At 46.3% G+C, this 27,911-nt stretch overlaps 1 protein-coding gene across 1 annotated transcript in view; it reads right to left on the bottom strand.

Moving 5' to 3' along the window:
• RFC1 (replication factor C subunit 1) overlaps positions 1 to 27,911 on the bottom strand; it is a 1,503,724-nt gene that overhangs the window by 1,325,941 nt on the left and 149,872 nt on the right. The window contains exon 3 of the mRNA XM_069631787.1: positions 14,768 to 14,843. Coding sequence (XP_069487888.1) covers positions 14,768 to 14,843 — 76 coding nt within the window. The remainder of the gene's footprint in view (positions 1 to 14,767; positions 14,844 to 27,911) is intronic.

Raw genomic sequence — 27,911 nt, 5'->3', positions numbered from 1 at the left:
CTGACCTGTTTCAAACAGGATTTACAAACAACAGCGGTACAACCACTAACATCATGTTTCTCAGCGCACTCATAAGTAAGGTGTTGGGAGGAGGCCCACGAGTGTTTCTAGCGTTCATAGATCTGGCGCAAGTTTTCGATCAAGTAAACCGTGAGCGCCTGTGGAGAAAACTGAGTCTTTGGAAATGCCCGGCTGAACTCCTCCAACCGATTCAAGCATTACATCAAGAAACAAGGGTGCGAGTGAGACTAACTCAGGCTGGTTTGTTATCATCTGAAATCCCAGTTGATCGCGGAGTGAAACAGGGTTGCCCCCTGGCTCCGTCACTCTTCATTGCCTATCTCGGCGATTTCAAAGCCTCGGAGCAAACGATCCGCTCCTTTCCACCGACTATGGGCAAGTCGAAAACATCGAGACTACTCTATGCTGATGACCTAATCTTAATGGATTTGACTCCTATTGGTCTCCAGCATCAACTTGACCATCTGGCGGCATATATTCAAACGAATGATCCAACTATAAACACAGCCAAAACCAAGATCCCGATTATGGAAAAACACAAACGACCAAAGGAAAAACTTGCCTGGTACCTGGATGGGGTAGCACTGGAAAAAGTCGCAAATATCACATACTTGGGAGTAGCACTGGACTGCTCGACTATAAACGCAACCCTCCAAAGTTGCTTAGTGACCAAAGTAAAAAACCTAGCGGCACAAGGCCGGGCATTGGACAACAAGTTTGGTGGTTTTTCCCTGTTACCCTTGATTACATTTTACAAGATGATGGTGGTGCCATCCCTCACCTATGCTGCAGAAGCCCTCCCTCACACACCTACAAACTTGTGGCTGAAGTTAGAGGGTCTATTTTGGCACACTGTTCTAGGTCTCCCCAAGTCAGCATCAGTCCCCTTGATCAGAAGAGAGCTTGGCCTATTATCGTTGGAAGGGACCATGGAAATTAAATCGATGATAATGTGTAGGAAGTTGTTGCTTTTGGACTGTCCTCATGTGTTAGCTCTCGTACGCACGGAACTACTGACATCTTCCCCCTCTGTGCTAAAATCTTTGGAAATGGCTCGTAAAAAGAAGCTTGTGGAAATTAACTCTTCGGAGCAGGATCTCATCGGCAATTCGCTAAAAATAAAAAGGAAAATCAGTGAGCTCGACTGGATTGAAACCTTGAACAATGCATCTAAAGCAAAATCAGTCAGCCATTTGCCTCCCTATCAGAGCAAACTAAACATTGTTCCGAACTACTTGAGCAAGTTCCCAAATAAAGCTGCCAGAAACTTGTTCTTGAGAGCGCGTCTGAACCTACTGCCGACAAATGAGATCTTAAAACTCAGAGGACAAAGTAACTCGAACACGTGTCGTTTTTGCAAAAACGAGACACACGTAGAAACCATACGCCATCTCCTTTTAAATTGCCCAGGAACCAGAGCCGTAGGTGAGAAATTTCTGCTACCACATCTTTCTGCATCATATACCAGGGAAGAAGAAACGTGGTGGACACGTCTGATGAGCGGAGAAAGAAATACCTGGACTATTGCTACTACACAGACTCTGAAGTTTATTCTATCTCTCTGAAAACTTAAGTTCTACTCAACATTCATTTTTTTTTTTCTTCGGTTTCACTTCGGTTTCACTTCAGTTTCCCTTTCCTTTTCAGCTTTCAGCCTTCAGCTTTACTCTTTGTTCTTCACTTCGTTTTGATTTCGATTTCGTTTGTAAAAATCATTAATTTGATTAAATCAACTAAATAAATAAAAAAAAAAAAGTAAAAGCACATTGAAAACCATTGTTGAACTATTTAAGACTGTTGCTGTATAACGGAGTGGTCATGTGTCCCTAATTGAGAAGAGGTAATGCTTTCCAAACCATTCCTGAATACTTAAAGTTACAAAGAGTGAAAACTACATCAAAAGGAGGTTGTGTGTGCCTAATTATAATTGCCAAAGGAAGACAGAACATCATCCTTTGCAGATACATTGGAATACAATCCTTTGTTAAACCTTAAACCGGGCTATTCACTTGGTTGTGTGTACTCAATTGTGTTTTCACTTGCAAGACTCAATCCTATACTAAATCCAAAAGTACCATTCTTTCCAATTCGAAGAAGTACTGAGTCTAAACTATTAAGGAGAACAAGCATTACCCAAACCAAGAGGCACCCCCTTTTTCATAGAGAAACAAGTCTTGCCAAGAGTTAATGAGCCATCCAACCACAATGTGAAGTTGTTAACAGTCAAGTGGCCAAAGATACCAGTGTTTCATTGTTACCTCAAGCTGAGAGTGGCACATAGGCTTCTGGGTAAATCCTTGAGCTGATAACTGGCAAAAGGGTGTGATTAAAGCTGGGGAAGGGGAGCTAATGGCATGTGAAGAATATTATATAGTAAAATACAACCTGTGGTGCTAAAGATTGCTGAAGCTAGAAAGAAGCGAGTCATATTGGCAGACGCAGGTATTTCTTGTGGCAGAAGACAGAAGAGGCAGAGAACCTGCCCCTTTTCAGAAAGTCATTGAAAGGAAGAGTGCCTTGCCTACCAGAACAGGTTAAAGTGTATCTTGTCGAAGTCTATCTAACAATTTAAAGTACAGAGCAGAGTTAATAGTACTTCAAAATGGTGGTATACTAAGTTGTCAGCAGATGTCACTTTGAAGTGGTTTGAAGCAGTAACGTACTGTGAGACAAGGTAACTGTTCTCATAGTAGCAACAGGAGAAGTGTGGTTGTTGAGAAGAGAAGCAGCAGCACAAAGAAACATCCTGCCAAATATACCAATGTAAAGGTGTGACCAAAGAAGTCCTAAAGAATTGTATATTATTTACATTAAAGCATTTTACACTGTCTTTTGAACTGTGACAATCTATCGTAACCAGGATTATCATTGGTGCCATTTCTTTTCTGGAAGCTGGAAGGAGATCTTTAATCAAGGAACAAAGAATTAGCTACCAGTGGATTTTTGGTTTGAACATTTATTTTTTACTTGGAACTATCAAGTGCTGGTTTAAGACTTTTCTTATCATTTGATGAACATTTGGAGTTTTGCATACTGGGCACAGGCTCTTACCCAGGCAAGGAGAAGATCATTCAGAAATTATGTTTATTGTTTATTATACTGTGTTGCTATATAGTTTCTTTGTATGTTTGTTGTTTACTGTGAGGACCAGTTTCCCATGCTAGAGTATCGCCCCTTAGTTTACAGACTAACTACTTACTTGTTCAGATATTTCACTTCCATATGCTTACCCTCATGTGCAAATTCCAACAGACATGCATCTTCACCCAAAGGTCCATATTCTAATGGGCCAGAAACGTAGCCAGGTTAGATTCCCAAATTGCCAGTGAAAACAGAATAATCTACATTCAGATACCATCCATCTATCCAGTCTTGTTCTCTGAAAGCAACATCAAGGTGGAAAGCAAGTGAACTGGATTCTTGCTGCAATTAATGGGCTTTGCTTTTCGTATTGAGGTGGCCAGCAGCAGGTGGTATGAAAGATGGAGCCCTTTATACCTGCTGATGTTCCTTCCTATCTTGGGCATTAGTGGAACCAGAAAACCAGACTTGCACAACTTTTTTAAACTATTTAGATCAAACATCTAGCTGGCAGACCATGCTCATCCAGCTTCAGGAAATGGGTCACCCTGGTTATTAGTCCAGGGGGTTCCATACAGGTATCTGGAGGTCATAGTGCTTGTGGAATATAAGCTGCCATCTCCCAGGCTCCTCCCACAACAAAAACCATTGCCTCTCTGGACATCCTGCAGACACTCCTAATCTGAACTCTTGCGAATGGTTGAGTACGGCAGCCTCTTATCTCAGGCCTGGATGCTGATTCTGAAATAGTCTGATTATGTCAAATTCCTTCTCCATCAACAAAGGTACGATAGCCTCTTCTCCTCCAGACTTCTCTTAGTTAAAAGACAGTGCTCTCTAGCATCACTAATGAAAATTAATAATGACAACAGAAACTCCTTGGCAATAAGTCAAAAAGGAAAGAGTCCCCCCCCCCACTCTCCCTACTGCTTGGCCAAAGCCTGATGTAGGCCGAAGCCTGTCGCCAGAACAATCATCTGGTTCGGCAGTCAAAGTTGGTCATCCATCAAGATGTTTGTTGCGAGGTAACCATTGAAATATTGACAAAAGGTATAATAACTCAAAAATGAGCGTTGCTACCAGACTTGAACACGTCTAACCATGATGGTGGAAAGAAATAATCTGAGGGACCTCGACGCGTGAGGAATCAAGGTTACAGTGGACGTAACACTAGGGATAAGATTACAAACACACCCAGTCAACGTCCCTTTTCAAACCTCAAAAACGTCATGTGCAATACTCTGCGCCTACCACTAGATGTCGGCCTATGCAAAGCATGCGATTCTAAGCAGATCCACAAGCCTCAGAAATACACACACAATCAGGAAACGGGTTGGTCATCCGTTTTATTTAATCAAGTAATTGATCTGTGTTTTTTTCTTGAAGCATCAGAGAGAGGATGCTGGCATTCCTTCTCCCGGCACCTTTTGTCTGCTCAATTGGATAGACTAGTGGTTTGTGCCTCCCTGGCTATCCATAGGAAAAAAGGACTATCATTTCACCTGGGACTCTGGTCGTGACAGCTAGAAATATTGGACTCTTGACAAGTAAGAAATGGGGTGCTGTTTGTATACATAGAATTGAGTTAGCAAGTGACCTTTTATGGCTGGCTACCAGCTTGCAGCTTCAATGTTTGCCCCCTGGTCTAAGTGGTGTAGGGGCAAAAGCAAGGGAGGAGTAGGATGATATTCCATACTTTGTCTCAGTGGATGGTACTGGTTTAGAGCAGTTAAAAAAACAGAAACATTCTAAACAAATAAAAAAATTCCAGTCTTCTCTCAAATCGAGGTGCCACCACCTCGATTTGAGAAGGCAACTTAGACCACTGTGTTGCAGCGCTGGAAAGACGCCAGCTGTATCCACTGTACTGAGGTTTACTGGGGGTGGGAGGAGAGTGGGACAAATTTATAACCTTCGTTGAAACGCAACTACAGAATTTCTGGGTCATTTTGCAGTTCTCTGAACTCAGTAAGATTAAGAGAAAAATTGGACTGACTCCCCAGCTGAGCCAAGTGAATCACAATTATTTGCAGCAATGGTGGATTGCAACTGATATTAAACCTGGCACTACTTTGTTCTATGCTGTGTGCACAGACTAGACTCTTACCATCGTAAACCTACATGAGGACTGGGAACAGGATTTAGGCGGGGAGTTGACCGATGCTGAAAAGCATGAAATATTCTTAGAAATGAACTTCAGGCGATTGGTTGCGCTGTGGATTCAAAATTATATTTTCATTGGGAATTCTAGGTCTGCTAGAAAGTATTCCAGAGTATGATTACAAACCAACATAAAAAATAGCCAAATCCCACAGATCCGACTTGTTCAATTTGATTCACAAGGTAGAAATAACAAAGAATACCAATAACATGCTTGGATTGTGGGTGATTTTTATTACCGATATCAAGCTTTTCAGGACCATGATCTAGTACAGCTTGTTGGAACCTTAGCCAATACGTGCTTCACCTTTGGTCACTTTACCTGCTCACCGGGTCCATACTTTCAATTATTCTCTGTTGACTCGCTAACAAAGGTAGCGACTCTGGATTCCAAAATGATCTGACCACACAAAAGGAATTAGTTTTCTATTTCCAGGACCCAATCAACAGAAATAAAAAGCCAGAACCTTATAAACCAAGGAATGGACAAATGTCACTGCATAAATAATTAAATGTAAGCTTGTGATCATTTGCAAAATAGTTACATCTTGTACCCGGAAAGGTACTACTCAAACCATTAGTTTTCACCTTATAACAGTGCTACATGGCATTGCTTCTTTGAAAGAAAGTAGGTGCAAATATTCCTTAATAGTGCACCAGCATTTAGTAAAGCGATAGATCAGAGAGAGATCATTGCCCAAATAAAGTCTCCCAAGTAAATTCCATATGGGCCAGTATAATTTATAGTCTCCCATAGGCCACTGCATTAATTTCTTCTATGTATATACTGTAAACTCTCACAGCCTAGATTAAGATGTTATAATAGATTCTACCTCAGGGAGCTGCATAATCAACAGGTGCAAATACTTCTAGTAAGATTTCTCCTAGCACCTATTACTTCATGGGTTTCTACTAAATGAAATGTCATTCTTAAATTTCTATGACTCTTCAAATGAGGGAAACTGCATTCTCAGTGTTAAGAACAAAATATAAATACGTTCTTACACCATTTGAAACTGCACGTATTACGGTGCTATTTTACCCTTACATCAGGTATAGTCCCTTATGCATGATAGCAAGCAGCTGTTGGGGAACTTTTAAAGAAGCCCTCATTCGGCTCAAATTGGTTGAGCGATTCAAGACTTTTCAGAATTTCCATTTCTGGCAAAACAGCGCGATCAGTTATGCCCCAACTCTACAATTTTGCAGGGGATTATGAAAATCTTCATGCAGCAGAATCTGGATTGAAACCAGACAAAATTACAGTACCTGCACTCTCACACCATGTTAGCAGCTTTCCAAATCATCAACCAACCTGTTCTCCTTAAACTGATTAAATCATATTGCATTCCTGGCATTGCGCAATGTATTGAAATCCTTTGTTCGAGGAGAGGGTGTGATCGAAAGCTCAAACCTTTACATCAAACAAACCTTTGCTGCGTGGTGTCGTGCTGCGTTTCACAGATTCCACTCGTTTTCACTTTGTACACAGGGCAGCTAAAAAGGTTATTTGTTCCAATGGCTTTTATTTTCTAAATCATCCGATTGCAATCCACATTTGTTAAAGAATCTGAGAATTGCAATTATACTGGATCTAAATTGAAAGCATGTTTGTCCCACATTAAACATGAACGCAAAATAATGTGTTCAACGTCAACCCATAAAAAAAAAAAACGAGCCAATTGTGTTCAACACCTCCTTTAGGCCATGGAACCTGGCCAAAGTAATTTGGCCATAGCACCGTCACAGTATCTGATTTGCGAAATTGTGGGATTATGGATGCAGATCTTTCCTAGTCTCTGCAAACACCTGCAGTTGCAATATGGAACAAGTTACTTACCTGTAACTGTTGTTCTCCAGCATGGATCTGGCATGGATTCACATGCTCATGAATATTCCCCGTCGTCAGACTGGGAATCCTCGGTAAAGAAAAATCAGTATCAGTATCAGTTTCGTTTCTGATCTGTCTTTCGTAGTAGTAACCAATCACTGATCTCTGCGTCATACTGACCACAGCCAATGACTGCCATCTCCCTAAGCCCCGCCTCTGGCAGCCATCTTCAGATTTGGTAGCACGTGAAGTGGCAGTATGACCAAGTGAAGAGCCACAGAGGGGTAGGCGGGAGGGTTCGCATGTGAATCCATGCCAGACCCATGCTGGAGAACAACAGTTACAGGTAAGTAACTTGTTCCTTCTCCAGCATGGGGTCTGGCATGGATTCACATGCTCATGAATATAAGAATACATAGCAGTACACACATGCACAACCACGGGAGGTGGCAAAAGGCTCAACAATAAGCAATAAAACAACTCAACATTAAGCATCTCTTACCTGCTCACCTTAAGCAAACAGGTTGCGCAGCACTGCTTGGCCGACCCTGGACTCCTCCCTGGAATCCCGATCGACGCAGTAGAATCTCGTGAAGGTGTGCGTCGACCTCCACGTAGCAGCCCTGCAGATGTCCAGCAGGGGCACACCAGATAGGAACGCCGTAGTAGCAGCGATCGCTCTGGTCGAATGGGCTCTCGGATGGCCTGGCAGCGGTCGGTTAGCCAACCGGTGGCAGTGCATGATGCAGCCGGAGAGCCATCTGGAAATAGAAGACTTCGAGAGAGCCTTCCCTTGATTCACAGGTCCAAAGTTCACGAATAGCTGTGATGTCCTCCGAAAACTCTTCGTGCGGTCCACGTAGAACTTCAGCGCTCTAGCCACATCCAGCAAGTGCAAAGTCCTCTCGGCCGGCGAAAACAGGTAACACCAGGGGCTCGTTAAGATGGAAGCTCGACGGCACCTTGGGCATAAAGGAGGGGTGCATCCTAAGCACCACCCTCGAGGCATGGAAAGTCAAGTACGGTGCTTTGCAGGATAGGGCCTGGATCTCTGCCACTCGTTGTGCGGAGGTAATGGCCACCAGGAATGCAGTCTTCCACGACACAAACTTCATCGGTGCGGAGTGCATCGGCTCGAATGGGGGCCCCCATGAGCCTGGTCAGCACCACGTTAAGTTCCCACGCCGGGGCCGGGCCTTCACCGGCGGGAACGACCGGAACAGTCCTTTCATAAACTCTTTTACCAGTCGATCGGACCACAGGGACGTCCGTCCTGTGGGTCTGGTATATCTGGAGATCGCCGCCAGATGAATCTTAATGGAGGCATGGGCTAGCCCAGCCTTTGCCAGCGATAGCAGGTACGGCAGCACTTGAGGGGCCGTAATCCGTAGGGGGTTGATCTTCTGTGCTCGGCACCAGATAGAGAACCTCTTCCACTTGTGACCGTAGCATTTGAGAGTCGAGGACGCGCTGGCCTTTGCAAGAACCTCTCTGCAGTCGGCCGGTATATCATACCCTCCAAACTCTAGCACTGCAGGAGCCAAGCGTGCAGGTTCAGCGACGCCGGGTCGTGGTGGAAGATGGCACCTCCTTCTCTGGAGAGAAGATCCGCGTCCGCCGACAGCTTGATGGGAGGGGACGTTGACAAGTCCAGAAGGTCCGGGAACCAGATCTGCCTCGGCCACGCCGGTGCGACGAGGATCATCCTGCACCGGGACCTCTTGAGCTGGTTGATGAGTCGAAGCAGCAACGGCAAGGGAGGGAACCATACAGGTATAGGCCGTCCCAGGGGAACGAGAACGCATCGCCCATGCTTCTCGGCTGGGGAAACCTGCTGGCGAACCTCTGGCACTTCGAGTTCGTCGCTGTTGCGAACAGGTCGATTTGGGGTTTGCCCCATCGTCGGAAGAGTTGATCCACCTGATCCTGGCGCAGTTCCCACTCGTGACACGCGCGCAGCTCCCTGCTGAGCGAGTCGGCGATGGTGTTTCTTTCTCCTGCCTGGTGGAAGGGAACCAGGAACATCCCCTGGGCGACCGCCCAGTGCCACAGATCCTGTGCCTCCTTAGATAGGGCTGGGGGATCTGGTGCCTCCCTGCTTCTGTATGTAAAACATTGTCGTGGTGTTGTCCGTGAAGATCCGCACCACCTTGCCCTTGAGCGACGGGAGGAACTATTTGAGAGACCAGAACACGGCTCGGAGTTCCAGGATGTTGATGTGCAGGAGCTTCTCCTCCGGGAGCCAGAGGCCTCTTGCGTGGAGATCTCCGGTGTGGGCGCCCCAACCTTCCAGGGAGGCGTCCGTCGTCACCGTCTCCTGGTACGCCGGCATCTGAAAGTCCTTGCCCGCCGTGAGGTGCGCAAGAACGCCCCACCACTGAATCGCACGCCGGAACACCTCGTTGAGAGGGACCCTGTCTTCGAAGGTACCCGTCGCCTGCATCCAACGGGCGTCGAGAAATTCTTGAAGAGGGCGCATCCGTAGTCTGCAGAGGCGCACCAGGTAGATGCAAGAGGACATCATCCCCAGGAGGGACTTGATGGACCTCACCCTGGCCACGTCCGTGGCTAACAGGCGCTGCACTTTGCCCAGAATGGTCTTCGTCCGTTCTTCCGACGGTGCCGCCAGGCGCCTCACTGTATCAAGCTTCGCTCCCAGAAAAAGGGCCACCTGCGACGGCACCAGGTGGGACTTTGGGTAATTTATGGCGAATCCCAGGTCTGTGAGTAGCTGGACGGTCCTCGCAGTGTGTTCGACGGCGAGTTCCCTCGTCCTTGAGCGGATGAGCCAGTCGTCCAGGTAGGGGTAGACGTGAATCCCCTGCAGGCGCAGCCGCGCCGCCACAGGTGCTAGGCACTTGGTAAAGACCCTGGGGGCCGACTTCAATCCGAACGACAGTGCTCTGAATTGGTAGTGGCGTCCCTGGACGACGAACCTGAGGAACTTTCGGTGACTTTTGAGGATGGGAACGTGGAAATATGCATCCTCCAGGTCCAACGACGATAGAAAGTCGCCTTCCTCCAGCTGTCCCAGCACGTGCTGGAGGGTGACCATCCTGAACTTTTGTGACCTGATGTATTTGTTCAAACGACAAAGGTCCAGGATGGGGCGCCAGCCGCCAGTCTTCTTCCTGACGAGGAAGTACCTTGAGTACACCCCGGAGCCCCGGAGCCTCTTCGGGACGAGCTCGATGGCACCTTTCCTGAGCATCGCCCGTACTTCCAACAGCAGTTGCGGGACGTGATTTTCCTTCCTGGCCACAGGTGGAACGTGAGGGCACTTCTTCAGGAATTCGATAGAGTGTCCTCTTGCCAGGGTATCCAGCACCAAACGGTCGGTGCAGATGGACTTCCACACGCTGACGAAATTTGTCAGCCGGCCTCCCACCGGGGTGCTTCGGTGGGGGCCCGAGGCCACGGCCGGTTCAGTCCTGCTTGGAGGTGGTGGCCTTGCCGCCCTGGCCACCTTGCCGACGGCGGCGAGGCGCTCCCTGCTTGCCGCGACCCCTGTAGGCCTCCTGAGACGAGGAGCGTGCCGCCTGGCGGTAGGACGACGAGCCACCGCTGGATACCTTGGAGGCCCCCTGTCTGCCTCCGGAGCTCCGAAAGGGCTGTCGTTGCTGAAGGGCTCCTAGGGCACGGGCCGTCTCCGTGTCCGTCTTTATGGCTTGGAGGGATTTGTCCACTGCCTTCCCGAACAAGTTGCTGCCGTCGAACGGCATGTCCAACACCCTGGTCTGGACGTCCTGACGGAAGTCGGTCGCCCGGAGCCAACCCCGTCGTCGTAGGCAAAATCCGTTGCCCAGCTGGCGGAACCCGGTATCGGCAATATCGGATGCCACCGTTATGGCGTGGTTCGACGCCACCTCGCCTTCTTGAAGTATTTCCAGGGCCTCGGACCTCTTGTCGTCCGGAAGGAAGTCCAATATGGGGGCCAGCTTAAACCAGAGCTCCCTGTCGTAACGGGCCACGATCGCCAGGGCGTTGGCCGCTTTGATCGCCGTCGAAGCCGACGAAATGACCCGTCGCCCCATGGCGTCCAACTTCCTACCCTCGCCGTCCGGAGGGAAATTCGATGTTGAGGCTCCTGACCCTGCCGCTTTCTTCTTCGCCGCCGCCGAGACGACCGAGTCTGGCGTTGGCTGGGCCCGGAGGCACAGGGGAGCGGTCTCGGGGACCCGGTACTTCTACTCGTACCGGTCCAGTTTGGCTGGTGCCGTGGAGGGGTTCTTGAGTACCGACAGGCTCTCCTCCCAGATGTCATTGATTAGAGGCACCGCGATGACCGTCTTCCTCTTGGCCTCCCGGCGCTGATAGAGGTAACCTTCCTTTTTCTGCTCCTCCGGGCAGAGCTGGAACAATTCGAACGCCCTGGCGATCATGGCGTGGAATGAGCCAATCTCATCAGGCGGAGAGGCCCGTGCGATGGGAGACCCGTTCCGTCGTCGTCGCCCTCAGAACCCGTCGTCGAGCCCACCGCACCGTCATCTCCCGACTCGTGGGAGGATGAGGAGGGAACTGTAGGCCTTACGGGGGCGAGTGGAAGAGAGTGTTGGGTCCTCCGTCGTTTGTTCTGAGGACTTCCCGACGGGCCAGGTTGCGTGTCCTCCGGCCTGAGCCGTGGTAATCTCGTCCTCATCTCAGAGCATAAGGACTGGATTGCAGACAAAATGGCCGCCGAGCTATCCTGAGGCCTAGGTTCCGGCTGCGCCGGAGGGGAAGGCTGCTCTTCCCTCGCCATCGTCGTCTTCCTCGGTTATCTCCCGAGGATCTTCCTTACGGGATCGAACCTTCTCGAATTGGACTTCGAGATTCCTCACGGCCTCGGTCAGTTCCTCCTCCGAGGCTGACTCCGAGCTCGGGGAGGCTACCGTGCCCCCCCTCGCTTCTTCCATCATGGTGGCCATGACGATGGGCTGAAAAGAGGATTCCCTCCTTGGCGGCAGGGAAACTCTAGTCCCGGAGGCAGTCTCCGCTGGCGGGGTCTCTGCCGGCTTGGCCAGAGTCGCAGCGATCGCCTCAATAGAGGCCTTTGCCTGCTGGGTAGGGGCCTTCACCACCTTAGGTGCGTCCCAGGCCTTCTCCTTAGGGGGAGGGGTGACGCCTCGCTCCCCCTCTCCCGAGATCGGACGGGGCTTCTCCCGAAGCTTACCCGGGGTCTCGGACTTCCTCTTCCCTAAACCGGAGCGCTGGCTCGTGGTTGACGGTGCCGAGGAAGGTGCGCCTTGCCTGGCGACCGAAGAGCCCGACCTTTCGGCGCTCCCGGAGCCAGCGGACTCGTGGCGCTTGGCCTGGTGTTGGGCCCCCGTCGCCGGGGCGCCCGCACAGGACGTAGAAGCCCACTCGGACCCTTTCTTCTTCTCACCCGTTGAGCCCTTCTCCAACCAGCTGGCGAGACGGAATCGACGGTCCCTCATGGTCCACTCCGACAAGTTCTTGCAGAACTGGCAGTCCTTCTCTACATGAGTCTTGTCCCCATGAAGACAGTAGAGGCATCGCGAATGCTCGTCCTCAAACACATTCTGCAGCCCGCATCCAGGGCAGCTGCGAAACAGCTTGGGTCCGGGTGACGAACTCGCGTCCTGGGCCATCTCGAAGTAGGCCGCAAATCTTCTGGAATCCTCCAAAAGGTTGATTCGACGAAATCTTCACCCTTGAGAGGCGTAGGAAAATCCCGCAACGGGTACCCGTTAACGGGAGTAGAAACGGTGGAGCTTGAGGCTCGATTAACCGAAAAATCAAAAAGCGCGAAAACGCAGCAAAAGCTCGAGAGCTAAGCACGAGGACTCCCAACACTTGAACGTGCGGTAAAAATCTGAAGATGGCTGCCAGAGGCGGGGCTTAGGGAGATGGCAGTCATTGGCTGTGGTCAGTATGACGCAGAGATCAGCGATTGGTTACTACTACGAAAGACAGATCAGAAACGAAACTGATACTGATTTTTCTTTACCGAGGATTCCCAGCCTGACGACGGGGAATATTCATGAGCATGTGAATCCATGCCAGACCCCATGCTGGATAACCTGTTTTTCATTCTCATTTCAAAAAGCTCAGACCTCTAATACTGCTGCTTTAGTTTCATCATAAAGTGAAGTATTGCTAACTTCCTGGTTGAACGTAGTATTTATGTAACACTACTGGTGAAACGTTAACCTTAATTTTGCGCCTCCAGTGGATTCAAAATATTCTAGCCAAATTACTGCTTGGCCTTCACAAGTTCGATCATGCACTTTCCGCCTTGGCCACAGTGCATTGGCATCCTTTGTGTAGTCAAGTTAGATTTAAAGCCACTATATGCCATGTACACAAGCTCATCTTTAACTCCAGCTGCACCTATTTAATGTACTTCAGAACCAATATCCAGCCAGATAACTTCGCTCTGAACACTATACCTCCTTGTTAACACTCCATATGACAATGAAAGGACAGAAGGAGAATTATTATTCTTTGTGACTACTAGAGAATGCGGAATCTGCAACCTGTTGCTGCCAAGACTTAAATTAATCATTTGATGTTTAGGGAGAAGTTGAAGGGATTTCTTTTTATTCTATGTGAAAAACCAGAGAGTATTTCACAACCTAGTCCCCGGGGATCCCATACTCAGGTGGCAAAGAAAAGGCCATCGCTTTTAGATCCCGAACCGGGGGGGTGGACACGCAAGGAAGGATCACCTGGTTAGGGGGTGCACAGGGGTCAGGGGGGGTGAATCACCCAATGTTAAGACATCGTATCCCCCCTTTTCCACAACCCACCTAACACCTATCCCCATTTATTTTTTTGGGAAACTACAACTCCCATAAGTTCCCCCCCCACCTTGTCTTGACAAAAGTACTAGCCCCATCCCTGTAATGAGGCCCCATCCCTGTAATGAGGCCAGGCAGAGTAAGGCATATAGCTCTAATAATGTACACCTGCCACTTATTAAGCCTCCCTGTGAAAATAAAAAGGTGTCACTTGCAGGCACACTTTGAGCGGGGCTGGGTACAAGAAGGAACAGCTCTTCCAAGGCTGTTGCGAACCAGGGTGTGGGAGTATGGAAGGCCAACAGGCTGATCAACAATTGAGAGGATCCAGAGAAAGCCAGGCAAGATTTCCAAGCTTTCGGAAAGCTGTGAGTGTTCGAAAAGCAGCCGAGCGAGCAGAGTTAATTTAGTCAGCTGAGCCAGTTTCCTCTGTAGTGTCAAAATGTCTTACTGTGAAAATGGGCATCCTGTAAAACACAAAATAGAGATTTGGAAAAGCGTCCAAGGAAACTATTAAAGCAGCGTGACGTGGAGTCCCTTTCCTACAATGTGGATAAAGAAAATGGAAAGCAGCAATGACAATGTTACACCACCCAATATTGTAACTTTCAGTAGCTCCTTGGCAGGCAACAAACACAACCAACACTCTACCAAGTCCCTCCAAGGCTGCCGCACCAAGTGGGAAAGGGAACAAGTTTCTTAAGTCTCAATTTAGCATTTGGAAATATTTCACATGAGACATAATTTACAGAGGGATCGTATCCATTACAATCGCTTTTACAAGCAGACACAAATGCCTGATAAAGGCATACATTTTCATTAGGCAATATAAGGTGGCTTGAAGTCAGAACATTTGTATTTTTTTTAAGGCTTTTCAATTAAAACAAAATAGCCTTCATGTCAGTTTATGCTCATCCTTTGACAAACTTACCTGAATCGTAGATGATCCTTTTCTTCTTGTTCGAGTGCTTTTGTTCAGAATCCCCATCATTACATGGACTTTTTGTCTGCAAGTACAAAACCAAATCAATTAAGATTTGATAAGCAGCACTTATAAACATTTGCTACAACAGGACTGTATACCAATTTCGGGTGGGTGATATTGTATGTTAATATGTGCTCCGTAAAGCGCTTTGGATAAAAGCGCTATATAAATAACACATCATTATCATTATAATGCAACAGATAAAACTGTTGGGGACTTTCAAAATAACAGGTCAAAAAGAGCATGTCGGCTACCATCTATATCACACTAGAGATCAGCATTAACCCCAATTACCGTGGGGGAATTATATTTGGATAGATTCACTTGCTCTGAATATCACATGCTTCCATGGACCAAACTTTGGAATGGCCTAAGAGGGGACCAAAAGGTAATGTGGAGGTATGGGTCCTTCAGATGGAAACTCAGCCAGTCCCCCGTAGAAGAGGTGGGTTTTTTTGTGCAAGAATGATCATATTACGTTTTTCGGCAGGCAGAGCAGAGTCGAAAGTAGATAGAGCCAGGGTTTTCAAAGACAAATCTGCTGCTTTTAGGATAATCTGGTGCTTTTTTAGCACCTCAATAATCACCTCTGTAGACATGGGCTGGAAGCACACAAAGAAGCAAAAACGGGACTCATTCTTGAGTAGGGAATAGAGCTGGAAAGTTTTAGAAGGCAGTTTCTCGGCACTAGTAAGGATTTAGTGGTGATAATAGTCTTTTGTGTTATCTGTAGTCGAGTGGAAGATCCAATACTTTCTCGTGTGTTGGCATGGAACTTGGTGCCCTTCATTCAATCCCAAACATGTGCATACAAAGTTGCTTCTTCAGGAGTGGTGGTTAGCCACTACAGGACTGTATTGGCCCATTCCAGCATGGTAGACATGTCAGAACATGTCATCCATCGGGTGGAGTGCTACCAAGAAAGTGGGATGAGGCTTACCCAAATTGTACTCCTTTTGGAGAATACCTGAAGTCCAGGTTGTTGGAAGATGCCATACCAGTGCCAAAACCGCAAAGAAAATATCTTGAGGCAATGTGCCAAACATGAAGAGCACAGTGTGTGGGACGGATTGCATGTGCTGCGTCAAGCAGGAAGTATAAAGCTGGCATTATGTGGTAAGAAAAGAACAAAATATGTAAGGGAAATAGAGAGCCAGTCCCAGTAAGCTACAAACAAATGTGCCAAGTCTCTTAGGTGAAGGGGAGGAAAAATAGTGACGAGCAACCCAGAGGACATGGTCACGAAGAGCCAGGCATGGCAGGTGCTGTGAAGCCTATGCAACTTGAAAAATGAATTTATTCACTTCAGACAGCTCTGGATAAATAGTGTTGAGACATCCCACTGGCATGGGGGAATGGGACACAGAATAATAATAATTATCTTTCTTCTAGATCCTTTATTTGGGCCTCAAATAGTTTCTCCAAACAGAGCCTGGTTATTGGTTCGAAATATTTAATGATGGTGCTTAACAGTTTTACGTTAATAGGCGTTTTCTTCCATTTCATCTATGAAATGAATTACAGAATCATATCTTTCAACATGTCATCAGCACTCACAGAAACACAGGTCATACTTTGGCCAGATGACAGACAGCAAGCCCATCCAAGCTGACAAGGAAGTCCAGCTGCCTCCAGCACCCTTTTGCCTTTTGAAACCAAAACGTCAATGAGAAAAGGAATGTATTCACATCGCTGAAAAGGGCGTGGACATGATTGGTTGTCGGTGCATGCAGGGAGAGGCGGCACATGTATTTTCCCCTGAACTTAGTAAGACCAAGTTTTGAGCGGTCCACCTAACCCCTACCCAAATCTTATCCACAAGCTTCCTCTTTTGTAGAAGTAGAATTTTGCAACTTGAAAATGAAAGATACTTTGGTTAAAAGGGCTATAGTGTCTAATTTTCAGGCTTTCAAAGGGGAACATTTGAAAGGCGGTTAAGCTCTTCTGTCAGATATGCCTTCCAGCAAAAAACGATTTGGTTAACTTCATCCTTAAAGAAGAAGTGTAAGGCTTTGCATCCAAACATCCATTAATGATTGATTTATGGCTTACTCTGTGGATTCCAAAATAATTCAGCCATAATGGGTACATTGGATGCTATAACGATTGGTGCAAATGACCTGCCAAATGCAGAGAAAAGGGGGTTATTACAAGACTCTGAACAAAAATCTTTACAATCACAAGATTAGTTTAGGATTATTACAGTGTTCACACACACCACAAATGTGGCCTCAAAGCAAAGAGCTTCCCCATCTGATCTAATTCTATGCTTTAGCCAACACGCTACTATGAAATTCAGTTTTGCCCCAGAAGACCGATGGCCACCTACATCTGATCCTAGCCCTATGTTCAGACACCCTCATTGACCTGAACTGTGAGAACCTTGACGCTTAACTTGGGACTTTAAAAGAACACTGTTTCGTCATCTAATATTTTCTTCCACTTTTGTAATATACCAACAAGGCATAGGTCAGCTAAACCAGTCCCTCTCGCATGACTTTGATCAAGAATGCAAATTCAGAATGAATGGGGCAAAGCCAATAAGGCGATTTGAATTTTTATGGTAATAGGATCTACTTCCATTAACGTAGGTATAGCACAATGAAAATATTGGATTGTGCTTTGAAGGATTCAGGCCAGGTGTACACTCATGTCATTTCACTATTGTCTCCATTTTCAGGAAAGAGTATTATTTAAAGCCAAGAGAAGACAAAGTTTGAAACTGAAACAGCCAACTGATAGAATAAGCTTTTCCAGCACAAAAAGGGCCCTCCACCACAATAAAACCGTAAAGGGGAGTACACAGAACAACATTTTCAAGGAGAACAGAAGCCTAAAGGTGTAAAAAGGAAAAAAAAGAAAAAACATAACCTTTGAGATGCCAGGCGTCCGTGCGGCGAAGGGGGACAGCAGTGAGTGGAGCGCTCTAAAATCATGGCTCCATCCATAATCAGCTTAACTTCCTCACTACCATCCTTATTGGATTTGGGATGAAGTTCAACAGTTTGCTCTCGCTGTGAATACAATGTGAAGCAACAAAAGTGTAGTCTTGAAAGGACTGTAAATGGCACCAAAGTAAATTTTCACAGAAATCTGAAGCTGCCGTGCTTGCCTCGGGTAAGCAAAGGCTGGGAAGTGGACGGTGGCAATTAAAAAACAAACAAGCAGGAAGTTGCATGTTGTTTGATTTTCTAGATTACTGATTGTATAGCTTTTTCTCTGACACAAAGACATTACCCTTATTCAGGGAAAACACTAATCTATGTTTCAAGTGCCATACACCGTAGAGCAGAGATATCCATCTTGTACTGCAGTGCCCTACTGGAACCATTTCGCTAACATCTTGGAGTCAACTAAAGTGACATGCCATTGATGGAGTTCTATAAAGAACTGGGGCCAGAGGTAGCTAAATATATGATGCAAACATGGGACGAAGCGATGGGTGCCAGCTGCTTCCCCTACTATGCATGAAGCAGTTGTGACTTTAATTTTAAAAGATAGGTAAAGACCCTTTAGATTATGCCTCATATCGCCCGATATCTCTCCTTAATTTAAATACCAAGATCTTTGCTAAAGTTTTGTCCGACAGGCGACTCCCGTTTGTCTCGGCAGTGATCCATCCAGACCAGTCCAGGTTTATTCTGGGGAGGTCTACCTCGCTGAATCTGCACCGGCTCTTTCCTATCCTAGCTCAGATCGACCCTAGACTGCAGGACGGTCACGGCATTACTCGATAAGGAGAAGGCCTTACACTCGGTAGAATGGGGCTATCTCTGAGGTGCTGCGGCAGGTGGGGCTCCCTCCATATTATCTGTGAGCGGTGCAACTTTTCCATGCAGTAGCGAATGCCCAGATCGGCTTGTTTGGTAAACGCTCCGAGGCTTTTGCCCTGGAACATAGCACGAAGCAGGGGTGCCCATTATCCCCGTTGCTCTTTGCGCTTGCAATAGAGCCGCTGGCGGCCCGCCTCATGAAAGTGCCCCTTGCTAGGGGTGTGGCGCTAGGCTGGATCAGAGGGTTAGTGTGCCAATATCCTGATGATGCAATCCTATACTTAACCTGCGATGCTTGTCGCAAGAGGTGCTGAATTCCTGTGTGAACTGGTCCGAGTAGATTTTGTTTCCACTAAACGAGGATACGGCCTGGCCAGAGGATACCAAGGGTTACAGGTGAGAGCAGTCCTTCGGGATGTAGGTCAGCAGACATCCCTGATCGATCCTGGGAGATAATCACCTTGCAGATTCTGTGGGGTAATGTGGATAAGTGGTGTAGGCTGCCTCGGACCTTGCTTGGCCAGCGTGCTCTTGCCAAGATGATTGTGGTTTGGAAACCATTGTATTTTTTCCAGAACATCCTGTATGGCTGGTGGCAACCTTTTTTTGCCAATTTAAGGCCTTGCTGGTGAAGCTGGTGTGGCACCCAAAACGTGCATCAAATTAGTTGGGACACCTTGGTCCTCCGTGGGACCGCAGTGGTATATGTGCGCCAGATATAAAATTATATTTGTGCACTTATAAGTGGAATTATAAGGAACCCTTATTTTCACTTTCCACAGGAAAAACGCGGCTAAACTTTGCAACAAGTAACAGAATCAGCTGTGCAGAGAGAAACTCTAAACAAAGGCAGGATACACGTATCCAGAATGCAAACAGTCCTAGCACTCAAGGGAAGAACTGGTGCTGAATAAAATGTGCATGTGCTGCAGAGGAAAGTCGGATTTAAAGAATTCCGTTTAATGTGCTTTCCCATGAATGAAGTGCAAAATCGCCTGTTGTGAAAGCATGTTAAGAATGTCAAAGGACTGCTAATGTAAAAATCCACCTATAAACTGTGTTCATTTTATATATTTAAAATAAAGATTTAGGTGAAACTTAAAGTTAAACCCAGTCTCGAGTTAATGAACTATTGAAAAAAAAAACAATTCTGCTCTGAAAGTCCTTGGCCTGGGAAAGGTTGACACTTCACTGCAGGCAGGAAAGGCTAATTTCTGTTGCAAGGCCTCGCATACTCATGACAAAGGACTTCATTAGGCATTTATCTGGGCCCCAGGCAAAGACAATAGAAGGCTTGAACACACATCCTTCCAGGACTTGCCATTGCTCACACTTGGGAAGGAAGAAAAATAAAATGACGTGATTTTTGGGTTTAAAATGCTTATTTTAACACTGAACTTCAAGACATTTAATGTGGCAGCAAGAATAAGTAAACAAATGAAAAGTAGATACATATGAATCTGAATTTAGGCTAGCCATTTGAAAACCTGGTAGGATTTCTTACTGCGTAAGGAACAGAAGTTATGACGAATGACCAAGTGCACAGAAACAATTAATGCTGCAAATCTAATATTCTGTACCCATGTTCTAGGGGTGATTGCACATATATGTACTGAATTAGGAAATGTTAGGACAAACCTTTCATGGTTAAAATTGCCAAAATTCAATAGAAAGACAAAACCAAGTCTCACCGACTTGGGAGTTGGATGTAAATGTGACCCACGAAATATGTAATTTATGTATCCAATTTTCTTGGAGGGCATAATTATATAAATATGTATTTGTGGGAAAGTTAGATTTTGATCCTAATAGCTATGGGAGGTTTCAAGACCATATCATAAAACATGACAGCCCTTTCTGTCATCCAACCAGCAAAGAGCAAGGCGGGAACTGTGCTCTGACCCAATCATAGCCTTGTGGGTGTGGGTAGTAAGTCTGCCCCTACCATAAACTTCAGTGATGTCCTTTGGCATGATAAATAAGGGAACCTCACAACACACAGACACACACTGATTCCTGACTCCATCCTGATTTCCACGTGACGCCCTGTTCCTGAATTCTCCATCTTGTTCCCAATTCCAGATTTCTTTGCAAAGCCAAGGCCTCAGCATTGCTGAACTCCTTTTTCAGCTAGGCCCAAACTCTGAAGAAATCCCAAAACCTAAGGGAAGCAATTTTGTTCCAGTCTGGCTTGCTACCACTAAATGCTTGCCTGCTCCAAACTCGCCATCCCACTGATCTACAGCGTCCAGTAACCAGAAGGGCCAATCCAATCAGAGGTGCCAGTCCAGCTAACCAGAACGGCCCAGCTGACCTACCCTGCCAGATGTGCCCTGCTGTCCATTGTTAGACCCGACCCGTGCGACGACCAGAATCCTTGACGGTCCAAAACCTTAAATTAAAGTGGACAATAAGTATAAATAGGAATCATAGTAAACCATAGCATATCTTGCCTTTTCCTATCCCAATCAATAATCCATCCTGTCTTTACCTTAAGAATCTACAATATTGTCAGAATCCTTATTGCAATCCTATCTTTGATCTATTTTGCTAAACGCCATTTCTTTAGTCATTTCCATCTTGTGTAAATCTTAACCCATCCATCCTACTTCGAGTGATCCGACTGATTCAGACAGGAGAGGACAATGTAGATTTAGTGTTGAAGTCATGAATCAACTCCAGTGCTTACTTTGTCCCTCCTTGGTATTCTAGCCGGAATGCTCTAGTCAGAGTAAACTATAGTAAATATTTTCTTGTCCAAACTGAGTTCTTTTCTGTTTTCACTGCCCGATCTTTCTAAAAACCTCTCATTCAAACTTGCATAACTTCCTCAATTTAATAGCTAGAGACTTGATTTCAACTCTGACTTAAACATAAGACCTGTAGCTACATAGCAACTGCATCCAAAAATAGTGTATTTGACCCGTTTTTCTTAAAAACCGTTTAGTGAAATTTAGGCGGGAATTTGCATTTCTGCAAAGTTTTACACATGTGATTTTCAATTTCAATTATTTCCAAATTTCCATTAAGATTCAAAGTGTGTAATTTTGGCTCATATTATAGCTTATGATTGTTGGCATCTTTCCCATGTTGCTCCCATAGATTTATATTGATTTAAGGACTTTTGCACACTTTTCATTGTTTCACGCAGCCATTTTCGAATGTCATTTTAAAAGTGTAAGATTTCCAAACCGTTTTTCTCTCCTGTTTGGGGAGGGAAGGTTATCTTTAAATTCTTTTGATTGTTCTGTATTCCTGAATACCTGCTGCTTACTTACACCTGTGTAGAATTGCTTATTTGTGAGTTGAGAAATTTGCAGGGGGAAATCTTAACTTCTTTCAAACCAGCCAAAACTGTTCTTTTCTCTTGTGTTTTGTATTCTGTGTTGCTATAAGTGAATTCAACTGCCTTACCTACTTTCTTATTTGTATTGTGACCACATTGGTGATTGCTACCCCATATATTGAAACATGTGCTTTATTTGAATTTTTAAATAAATAAATATTACCTTTACCAACAGCCTAATGGGTGTGATATAAGTGGTATATCACTCATAATATTGAACCTATAGACACAATAAATAAGCATTTCATTTGTGCATTGCATGCTAGGCTGAGAACCGGGTATATTGCACGAGTTGGGGGCTTGTGCCGTGATTTTGAGATCGAGTTACCACCCGTGACAGTCTAGCACAGCAGACTAGCCTGCAGGGTACAGACACCTTGCTGGGTTGGTGTACTGTGCTACACTGTACAAGGATCTCTCAAAACGAATACTCCAAAAATCGGGCCTGTTTGTAAAAGTAAATTAACCCTAAAATAATTCATAAAGAAATTGATATTTCCAAAATGGCAATTCCAGTAGAAATCAATATGGCTAGGGAGCACCTCCTGCGCGAACTTTATGTCAGAGGTGAGTGGCCAGAACAGAATGAACATGTCTGGCTGCAGGAAATCAAACAGGTCACTGCCGTGGACCTGGATAAATGGCAGGACAAGGACCCATTACACCAAGCTCTTAGTGAATTGTACATGGACCCAAAAGTGAAACAGGAGCAGAGTAAAATTGCCAAAATAGCGGCCTACCTATACCTCCACATAGGAGTAATGCAGGTAAAGCATGCTGAAAACGTGGTTCTGGCAAAGAATCAAATGGAAACACTAGAGAGAATCCAGAATGAGCTAGACTCTGCAAAACAAAGGCTACAGAAGAGCCAACAATTAGAGACAGAATTTAGACAGTATGTTACCAAATTAAAAGATCTGGCTCTCCTACAGCAGGAGAAGGCAGAGCAAGATACCCAATTACAGACACTAAAAGAGGAGTGTCCGGAAAGGGTTGAATCTCTGCAACAGAGGCAACAAAAGCTGGCGCAACAATTACAGTTTAATAGAGCCTGCGCAGAGCAGGTAATCACCCTACAAAGCCAAATAGAAACCTTGGAAGAGGAAAATAATAAATGAATTATTAAAGACCTCCACTCTCATAAGGAATTTGATGAGGAGTGCCAGAAATCCAATGCATTATAAAAAAGGGACGACCTGGCTGAACAGAGGGGCACCCTAAGTCAGGAGAGGAACACCTTAGACCAGGAAGTAAGCAAATTAAAAACCAAGCTATAGGGAAGAAAACTGGCCCTCCCGGAGCTCAATGAATTAAAAACAGAATATGAGAAGCTACTGGAGCACACCAGATGGGTGGAGGATGCTCTGGAAAAGAACTACCAGACCAATGATGCTAAAACTCAGGAGGTGAGTCTCCTGCAGCAGAGATTGGCCCAGTATTCCCAGACCAGGCAGGAAAGCACAGAGACAATGGGGCTCTCTGTGAAAAGAATGATATGCTCCACCAACAGATAGCAATGCAAGAGCAAATAATTGAGACCAGTAAGGCCTTGATAGGAGGAACAAAATGCTCAGATTTTTGCACATCACCAAGGAACAGGGGCTGAAAGAGAAGGTAGAGAGCGATAGAGAAACCCCTGATCCTAACACCAGGACCCCTGTAATCAGGGACTCTAACCCCTTCAGTACCATGAACTCTGCCACCTTCATGTCCACTGGCGCATATGAACCAGGGGCCATGGGGATGATAGACTTCAACAGAATTGGTAAGATGGGACTGATAGATCAGCGCCTCCCATAAATGGATGGACGGGCGTCCCTGTACAGATCCCCAAATTTTAGGGCTAACATCTCTGATAAGGAAGACTCCTATGAGGGGAGAGTTAGGGAACTGGATCCACAAAACTACCGCCTTCAAAAAGATCAGTTGGTTAAATTTGGTGGGAACCCCAGGAAATAAAGCCAAAACGAGTATCCTAAGGACCTCTTTCCAGGTAGGCCAGTGGGGGCGAGGGGGTACTCCGCCAACCTGGGAGCAGGGGAGAGTCAGAAGACTCTTCGGAGCACCACATGAATAGGGAACCTAGGCCCCCACATTCTGCAAGCCCTTCTACAGCACGCAGAATCAGGGAGTGCCTAGAGGATCAGGAAGCCACCTCTAGTAGCAGTACCTCAGAGTCAGAAGACGAGTGGACTCGGGTGACTAAGATCAAAAAGGCAAACAAAATCAAGAGAGCTATGCAAAAAGATCCCCTGAAGCAGATCAAGGCCATTAGGAGTGTTTTAACTTCCCATCATAAAAATGCCAAGTATTCAGTCTGGGAACACCTTGAATTATACGAACAGATGATGGATACTTTTCATCTGAAAGACAGCCAGAATTGCATCCAATATGTGAAATGGACATTCTCCCCGAGTACTCCAGCTTCTTTGCGGGACTGGAGGATCAGAACCACTCAAGATGGTCCACCTACAGGGCGGCCATCTTAAAATACTTCTCTATCCATAGAAATCCCCAAGAGGCCTGCAAGGCGGCCTACAATCTGCAGTGTGGAGTAGATCAGTCCCCACAAGAATTTGTGCAGGAACTCAAACGTGCCTTTGCGCAGACCACCAGGAGGGTGTGAACAGATAGTAGGGAATTCATCAACACCTTCTTCCATGCACTCCCCAAATACATCATGGCTCAGCTGGTGAGGGACTTTCACGAGAAGAGATCACTGGACTGCGTCATAGAACCGGCGACCCGTATTTATGAGGTGCAGAAACCTGCAGATAGTAAGAACACCAATAAAAAACCCAAACCAGCCAACACTCCTGCAGCTGCTAAGGTGGCGGAGGTGAAGGTTGCTCCCATTTTAGATCTGGAGATGGGGGGGGGCCTAAAAATATACCTGTACAGAACCTATCCAGCCAAAGAACCAGAAGGCCCTCGGGCAAATCCCAGACAGGTAGTCAGAGAGGTAATCCCACAAATGGGACCCCTAACTCCATTGATTACATTAGCCCCCGATACAAGGGTAGCAAACCCATCCTGGGTTATGTGTTGACTTCCCCAGCCCAAGGGGGGGGGATCCAACCAGGTAGATACCAAGCCAGGAAACTTCCCTCCTAACTTTCCCCAGGAGGGTAGTAATCCCCCAAATACCGGGCGAGTTTCTTTCCCCAGTACCCTCAAAACTTCAACCTACAAAACAACCCTCCTTTCTTTCCCCACTTTCCTGAGCCCAGACAGCCCAATCCGGGAGAGGGGAAGCCAAGGGTGAAGGGTTATCCAAACTATCCAAACCCAGGGTACTATGGGAGAAGGGATAACTACCCTTTCCGTGATCCACCTAGGATGGACCAGAGACCCCTGTACCAGCCAGAGCGGGTGTCCCAACTGGAGCGCCAGTTCCAGAACTTGTCCCGGAATCTGGGTCGCATGTTGAGGGCTCAGCAGAACCCTCAGATGAACATGACAGCTCAGATCTCCACAAACCAAGGGTCTGGTAATCCAGAACAATGACAGGAGAGTACCCAGACAACTCACCGGTTCCAAAAGGTGGCGGCACAGGAGGAAAGGGGGGTGTAAAGCCTTAGAGGAAGCTTCCTTCCCCACTTATGAAAAGCCCCTGGAAACCCAGGAACCGGAACCAAAATCTCCTGCCCCCGAAAGCCTGCAACCCAAGGAACAGACGGGTGGGGGGTAGGAGAAATAAAGGACCTAAAAAGCCCCATTTTGTGGAGGAGGTTAGTGTCCTCCAATTTGAAGGAGAGGGGTCCTCAGAGGACTCTGGGAAGAAAAGATCTTCTCCTTCAGGGACGGGGAAACTCCTCCCAAAGAAAAATGGGTTCAGAGAGATCCTAATGAAGACTAGGTGAATGTGGGGACTGAGTTAGGATCGCCCATCATTGAACCTCAGAATGATAATCCAGAAATACACCTTGCCCAAACCTATTCTGGGGACTGCCTCCAAAAAGGGGGAGAAGGAGGGAAGATTTTATGCCCCGGTCCAAGTACAAAGACAATGTACATTTTTGGCACTGGTGGACACTGGATCCCAAGCCACTCTGTCAAAGAGAGCCTTTGATCAGCTGAATTCAGGAATGGGGGGAGAGATCCCAGATCCCTCTCACCCCTCTTCCTGTACAACTTCAGAACTTCGATGGGAATGAAATTCCTGTCGAGGGGACTGCGGATTTGGAAATTAAAATTGGGCGACAAGGTGAAACACCCAGTCATAGTCGTGACTCCGGAGGGCGCAGCATGTTTACTGGAGAATGACATCCTGCGCAGTTGTCTCCCCTAATAGACTGTGTAAACAAGGTCCTCTGGACCCAGACTAACCAACCAATAAAATTACAACAGAGTCAACCATGTTAGCTTAAATGGCACATGCCACATGGTAGAACAAAAACAGGATCACATTGAGTTCCATTTTCAAAACAACCAAATACCAGACGTGACAGTAATTTCTGTAGGACAACAAACTGGTGATGGGAATTCCTCTCTATTTCTGAAAATCAACCTTCCTTCGAGTTTCAAGTGGCATTCCACACTGGAAGGAAATACTCTGAAATTCTATACTAATTCACAATCAGAAAATCCCACTTCCATAGTCCAAAATGATGAGAAACCAGCCCAAAGTTAAGCTGACATTCAGCTGATTAGAGAACAGTTATTTATCCCTATTCAGTTAAATGAGGGGAAGGACTCTGTTCTCGCCCCAGTGTGCGTGAACAACGGTAAGAGCATCATCAGCGAAGCCATTTTCCGAAAACTCCCAAAATATCCAACCATTCCAACATTTAAATTAATAGACAAATGGGAAATGAACCTGTAAACTCCCAATTCCAAAGACGACCTGCCTAGCAGGCGTATGCTCAAAATTTCGATGGGCAACAAAAGCATAGTACATAACTGTTGGGTCATGCGAGATGTCCCTGCTGCATTTTGTTTTCGCAGTGACATTCTAAATCGCTTCGCCATTAGTTTGGACCTGATAAACTATAAAGCCTGGTCCTGATTATGGGGTAATCCCATGGACTTTGATGATTCAGAAAAAGCATTTCGGTCAGCCCAATTGCTGCCGTATGCAGTGGAAGAACAAATTGGAGAGAAAGTCACAATCCCAGGACGGACACGACTAGCCCCACTGGAAGTAAAAATGAAAAGAGGACAGACTGCAAAATCCTGACGCATATGTTCACCTCAACGCCCATCTCCAACATTAAGGGTTGGGGTTAAACCCAACCCCATTAGTCAATATAGGACACAACACCATTCCAATATTGGTGGATAACGGCGACCTTAGACGTATCACTCTGGGCTCAGACACCATTATTGGAATGGCGGTTGATGGGCGGCATTTTTCCATAGATTTAGGTAATGAATTGATAGGACCGATCCCCAATGACTGTTTTGACAGTGATAGTGACAATGACAACACCAGACAGGATCTTCACCCGGCATGTGGGCAATTTCTTGGTGTACTCTTCCTGCCCTTATAGTAAGGAAGAGGTGACCTATGACTTCAGGAGGCATGAGGTGATCTTCCAAGTCCACAAGGACTGCCTTCCCTGCCTGAAACCCTCTGTCCAGGTCAATACTTTAACCAGGGACTTCTCCAACCAGCTGGAGGAGGCCGCTGAGATAGCCAAACCAGAAGTATTTCCGGGCTTCAGGCAAATGGTTGAAGAGAGAGTCAACCTAGCTGATGCCTGAGACACTCTGGAGCAAATGCAAAAGTTGAAACAAGTTTTCTTCGATTTTCAGGATCTCTTTGCGGTGGACTCATGACTGTGGTCGCACCAAAATCCATACAACAAAAATTTCCCACGGACCCTGGCCTGACTCCAATGTTTGTGAAGCAATATCGCTTGCCTCTCGCATCCATGGAGTCCCTCACAGAAATAATTAAAAACCTTGAGTCCCGTGGGATAATTCGTCCAGTCCCCAGCACCTTTAATAATCTGGTGCTGGGGATTTT

This window comes from Ambystoma mexicanum, chromosome 6q (assembly GCF_040938575.1).
Source record: "Ambystoma mexicanum isolate Mex_15411 chromosome 6q, UKY_AmexF1_1, whole genome shotgun sequence".
Taxonomy (NCBI): domain Eukaryota; kingdom Metazoa; phylum Chordata; class Amphibia; order Caudata; family Ambystomatidae; genus Ambystoma; species Ambystoma mexicanum.
The sequence above is the reverse complement of the archived record's forward strand: the minus strand, read 5'-3'. Positions and strand labels throughout refer to the sequence as shown.